The 5,706-nt window shown below is 60.9% G+C and overlaps 1 protein-coding gene across 1 annotated transcript in view; it reads right to left on the bottom strand.

Annotated features, from left to right (window-relative positions):
* Positions 1–5,706, bottom strand: part of LOC113406943 (fibulin-7-like) — a 21,831-nt gene that overhangs the window by 3,242 nt on the left and 12,883 nt on the right. The window contains exons 3-5 of the mRNA XM_029912027.1: positions 4,428–4,550; positions 3,970–4,107; positions 3,292–3,430 (exon numbers count right to left, since the gene is read on the bottom strand). Coding sequence (XP_029767887.1) covers positions 3,292–3,430; positions 3,970–4,107; positions 4,428–4,550 — 400 coding nt within the window. The remainder of the gene's footprint in view (positions 1–3,291; positions 3,431–3,969; positions 4,108–4,427; positions 4,551–5,706) is intronic.

Here is a 5,706-nt window from a genome sequence, read left to right as displayed (position 1 = left end):
TGTTTTTAGTTATCCTGTACCATTGTAACTTCTGTTCACCATTTCATAACACCTGCCATTTTGCCTACATTGTAACTTCTGTGCCATATTGTAATTCAAACCCCATTTTAAAACGCTTACTCCATTTTGTAAGGGCTTGCTGCAACCTTCATTTTTGCAAACCCTTCTGTAATTTTATTAGTCTAGTTGAGATGTGTGAATGAGGGATGCATGGGTAATAGAATCAACCTCCAGCACCAGCCCGTCCTGATGAAATAAAGTTCAAATACCAACGGCTGAAAAACTAGATAACAGCCCTAACTCAAGCAAAAAGCATCCACCCTAAAAAAAACAACAGAAGGAAAATCAAAGCCAGGTCCCAGGCTGACAGTCACGCCTGCAATTGACGGGTGATCAAGCACCAAACCCAGAGGCGGCCTGACACAGCAAGACCTAGAAACTTTAAATCCAAACTAAACTCCTATAAAAAAGAAAGGGTGAGATGAGAGACTTTGGGTAACGTTCTGCTATCAACATCAAGGAGCATCGGTGCGCGCCCGACAGAGACCCGGCTCCTCCTCGTGCTCAGCTTTCCTGGCCAGTTAGCTGTCACGAGCTCCGATCCCAAGCTGCGAACTCAAACTACAATCAGGACTGGTAACTATCCAGCAGCTGCAGAACATTTTGGGGGGTGTGTGTGTGTGTGTGTGTGTGTGTATGTGTATAAGCATTAAGGTATTTGCTAATAGTTACAAATTAATAATAAATGTGGCATCTTTGTCTTGACCCCCTAAAACGATCCTGTATAAGTTTGTGGGACAACACTAAAAGGGTTACCACTGTACGCCAGGGAGCACATGGGCCGCGGCTGTATAATCCTGCCCCATCCAGCTCTGCCAATGCCCCTCAGTCTTGCCCCACAGCCCCTCAATGGGCTTCCCCCCGCCCCACACATCTATGCCCAGCTCTGCAGAAATGTTTCTAGCATCAGGTGCAGGGCCCGCTCCTGTGCCAGTTGTTAATGGCCCTGGAGCCACGTCTGCCTGTGCCCCACATGGAGGAAGGTTTAGCAATGGCAGGGCCTGCTGAGGGTTAGCAAACTCATGGCACATGTGACCTAAGCCGCATTTAAAGCCAGGCCTTGCAGTGGAATGCCTGGGCCGGAGGCCGGCCAGCCTGGCAAGCTGAGCTCTGTCTAGCGTCAGGGCAAGCCAGGGAACCACAACACCCCTCCACCCCCCAAGCCCTAGACCCAGCCTCTGACAAGGCAGCTATGCCAGCGGGGTGGCATCCTTAGAATCCTCCCAGCTAGCCCGCACGTACCCAAAGGAACCACAGACACCATGGCCAACCGTTTGACCCAGAGTGGGCCCAGGGCGCTTGGCCAGTCTGCAAACCGGGCCCTGTGAGGCTAGGACAGCCCCAGTGCTGCGGGTCAGAGCACTCCCCCCGGCCGAGCTGGGCCACATGCACCTGGCCCGCTGAGCTCTGGGGACAGTCTAGCCCCAGGTCTCCCAAGCAGCGAGGCCGTCACATACAGTGGCTGGCCGACAGGCCCCGTTCTGCTCTCAGCCATGCCCCGGGAACTCCACACAGCCGCAGGGCGACTGGCTTTACACTGGAGCAGCGGAGGTCAGCGTTTGCCCTTTGCTGAAAAGCAGAGGGAGCAAGGGGTTGACCGAGGCGCTGATGAGAACCAGGGTGTCCCGGTCCCACCCTGCACACAACATTCATCGAGCCGCCCCCACCAACAGCCGGAGTCGGCTGCTGAGTGTCCAGGTGACCCCTTGAGGCTGCCAGCTGGGGGGCTCCGCAGAGCCTGGCGCTGGTGTTATTCTCTGATGGAAGAACCTCCCTGCGCTGAGCCGGTGCCTTCGCAGGGCCCCGGGGAGCGACGTTGGGTCTTGCTAAACAAGCGGAGCCTGTGGAGCTGGGGGGAGCAGAGCTGGTCTGTCCCGGTGAGCCGCCAACCCTCTGCTCAAAGCCAGCCAAGAGCGCAGGCTCCTGGGCGGCCTGTTTGTAGGTTGACTTCCCGCCAAGGGAGCTGCATAAACAGGCTGTTTGGAAATGCAGGCGCAGCGCCAGCCCCAGCCCTGGTGACGCTGGACTGCGGCTCAGGCGATGGGTGCCGGGCCGCCCTTCCAGGATGCCGGTGCCGGGGGCACGCAGCGGAGCCGCAGCCTGCTTCAAGGGGGGCCAACAGCAGGCTACACATGCACCTTCTGCAGGCCCGGGCTTTGCGAGCCCCCCTTGGCAGGCCAGCCCAGGACGCAGGCAGTGCGGGAAGGGAGGCGTGTGGGCAAGAGGTGCTGACCCTTGTGTGCCCCTAGTGCCTGGGATGAACCGCACCAATGGCGGGGAAGTCCTGGGAAAGCAGCCGAAGCCTGGGCCGGCCTCAGCAGGGAAGGCGGCCAGGAGAAGGGGCTGTGGCTGAAGCCGGTGCTCAGACCGAGCTAGCTCTTCAGCCACAGCACGCAAAGCTGGTCAGTCGCAATAGCCCCATTTACAGAGGGGGAAACTGAGGCACGGAGACTTCACTACGGTCACCCAGCAGGCCCATGGCAGTGCCAGGAAAAGAACCCAGAGCTCCTGAGTCCCGGGCCAGTGCTCTACTCACTAGGCCACGCTGCTCCCCTAGAGAATTCCCCTTTGCTTTAACAGAGCCCACGGGGGCAGGAGGGTATTTTGACTTGGGGACAGCCCCTGAACGTCAGAGATGTGACACCAGTTTCCAGCCAGGTGGTGCTCTCATTTTGAAGCAAGTCAGCCTATGCCACCTTAAAGCAATGCGTCTCCAGCTGAGCGTTCCCCCTTCACTGGGTCGGTAGCAGTTACACACACACACACACACACACACACACACACACTCTCTCTCTCTCTATTCAACCCAATCCGGCACTGATTCAAACAGACCCATTGCAGTAGATAGCACAGAGCTCTCCGGCCACCCAGCTCTGAAGAGACGCTGCTGCCACCAGCAGTGGTGCAGAAGTAAGGGGGGCAATGCACCATGCCACACCATACCATGCCACCCTTACTTCTGCGCTGCTGGGCACCCGGCCACCATCTGCCGCCTCGTGCCCCTCCCCCAGAATACATTCCGCGCCCCCATCCCCGCCAGTTTGAGAACCTCTGCCCTAAACAGATACTTGTGTCTGGCAACCGGCCGGTGTCCCTGCAAGGCACAGCGTAGGGCACGGGCAGCCTCTGCCAGCAGGGGGCACTGTGCCTCCCAGGGACTCAGCACTCCTCCCAGCCGGGGTGCCGCAGGGGAGCCGTGGGCTGCCGGCCTGCATGCCCAGAAATACTTACTAGACGGAGGTCTTGACGTAGCTGGTGTTGAGCCTGGGCTTGGGGCACTCGGGGCGCACACACCGGTAGCCTCCGAAGACGTTGACACAGAGCTCGCCACGGCTGCAGTTGTGCTGATTGTCGGCGCATTCGTCCACATCTGGCAGAGCAAACAGAATCCCCCAGATCCTGGTGTGAATGCAACTGGTTCCCTTCCACGGTGGGGCCAGGGCCTCGCCCTTCCCCGGCCTACCAAGCTGTGGCCACACACCCTGCCAGTGTCCTTCCTGCCTGGGCTGTTTAGCCCCCGTGTGCTGAGCCAGCCTGCATGGCCAGCCCAGTGTCTGCTCCAGGGGCAGAGATAGGGGCCAGGGGACATTTGCCTCTTCAGGATCAGGCTGGTGCCAAGGCAAGGGGAGCCTGGGTCCCAAGGGGGCACAGGTAACACTAGGCCTGGGTATCCCAGGGGGCTTTGGCAGCAGCCTGGCACTCAGGCAGAGGGGCAGAGATGATCCCAGGGTGGGATGATGCCAAAGAAGGGTCCAGCCCAGGCCCGTGGGCACCCAAAGGGGCTTGAGGCTCGCCACGCGGCTGAGCTGAGTGCGCAGGAGGGCTCTGGGCTGGGTCCCATTTGCAAGCCGTGGTGACCCCGCAGGGAGTGAGGTCTCTCTCCCCTCCCCCGACGCAGGTGCTGCTCACCGGTGCACATGTTCTGGTCTGCGGGGCGCAGGTAGCCCCGGGGGCAGACACAGCGGTAGGAGCCGGGCAGGTTCACACAGTCGTGCACGCAGAGGTGGCTCTGCCAGCTGGCCTGGAAGAGCTGGCACTCGTCAACATCTGGCCGCGGAATAGACAGGGGAGATTCCGGGGAGCGGGGTCAGGAAGAGTGTGACACCCAGACCACCCCCCAACCGTGGGCACTCACAGCCTGGCCGGTGCCGGAAACTCCCCAGCCTCCACCCCACCCTGGGTGCCACACAAGAGCCTCCCCTTGGGTTCCCTGGCTGGGGCTGGCCACGTCCCTGGGCCCCGAGGTGCTGCTGCTGGGCAGGTCCCTCGTTGGGAGGGGCAAGGGCAGAGCTCCTGCCGTGGGGGCCTCGGTGGGGTTAGACACTCCCCAGCCCCGCTGGCAGAGCATGGAGAGGGAGCCATGGTACCTTGGCACACGCCGCCGTCCCGCAGCTGGAAACCGGTGTCACAGGCACAGCGGCGTGAGCCCAGGCGGGTGTCTGCGCAGCGGGGCTGGCGGCTGAAGGACGAGTTGCTCAGCGTCACCCAGTCTGCAGCAGCAGGGAGAGGCGGCTGTTAGCTCCCCCAGTCGGCGTCAGGCGGAGCCCGGCCCGGGGCGTGGCACAGCCCTGGGCACTGTGTGGGGGCCACTCCCAACTCCTGCACCACCCTGCCGGGGGTTGGGCAAGCCTGTCGGCGCCGAGCCGTGGCACTCACTGCTCATGGCACGGCGCCCTGTGAGCGGAACACGGGGCAGCGCCAAAGCCGGGGGCGGATGGACTGGGACAGCCATGGCTGCTGGGGGCAGGGCTCTTCTGGGAGCCCAGGCCTGGCGCTGCAGGCCGGGGGGGGAAACTGGCTGGAAGGACCCTCTATAACCCCACGGCGATTGGCTCCTGCCAGTCTGCTCGTGTCCTGGCCCTCCCTAGCTGGCACCATGGTCACTTGCCATCACAACCACATCCAACGCGCCACACACACACACACACACACACACACACACACTCTTTCCCTGCTCCGTGCGCACACCCCCGCTTCCCTGCACCGTGCGCGCACACACCCTCTTCCCTGCTCTGTGCACCCACACCTCCTCTTCCCTGCACCGTGTGCGCACACGCACACACACACACACACACACACACCCCTTCCCTGCACCATGCACACACAGACACACCCTCCTCTTCCTTGCACTGTGCGTGCACACACACACACACACACACACACAGTCTTCCCTGCACCATGCACACACACCTCTTCCCTGTACCGTGTGAAGAAACACACACAACCCTTCCCTGCACTGTGCACATCCCAACACCCCTCTTCCCTGCACAAACACTTCTTCCCTGCCCCATGCTGTGACGAAGTGGGGATTTTACCTTGTTATGTTGTATGTGAGTCTTACTGTTTTGCATGAATGTTGTGTGTGCCTCAGTTTCCCTGTGCATTGCACCAATGTCTAGGTGGTGGGAATACGGGGGGGTGACTTTTGCGGAGGCTGCTCCAGCTGCCTGCACGGATGCTCTGGCCGCCCCTTCGGAACCTGAGACCCAGGAGGGGGATGCGACCAGGTGACTCTTGGCCTGGGAAGCGAGACATAGGACAGAGGAGAAGCAACGGGCAGGGCAGGGGCCAGGCGGCTGGCAGCGCGTCAGTCTCCGCTGGCTTGTGACGCAGGGGAAGGATCAGAGCCCTGGCTCTGGGCTCCCC

The sequence above is a fragment of the Terrapene carolina genome, unplaced genomic scaffold, assembly GCF_002925995.2.
Source record: "Terrapene carolina triunguis isolate 2854851 unplaced genomic scaffold, T_m_triunguis-2.0 Scaffold166, whole genome shotgun sequence".
Classification (NCBI taxonomy): Eukaryota; Metazoa; Chordata; order Testudines; family Emydidae; genus Terrapene; species Terrapene triunguis.
This window is presented reverse-complemented; position numbering and strand designations above follow the sequence as displayed.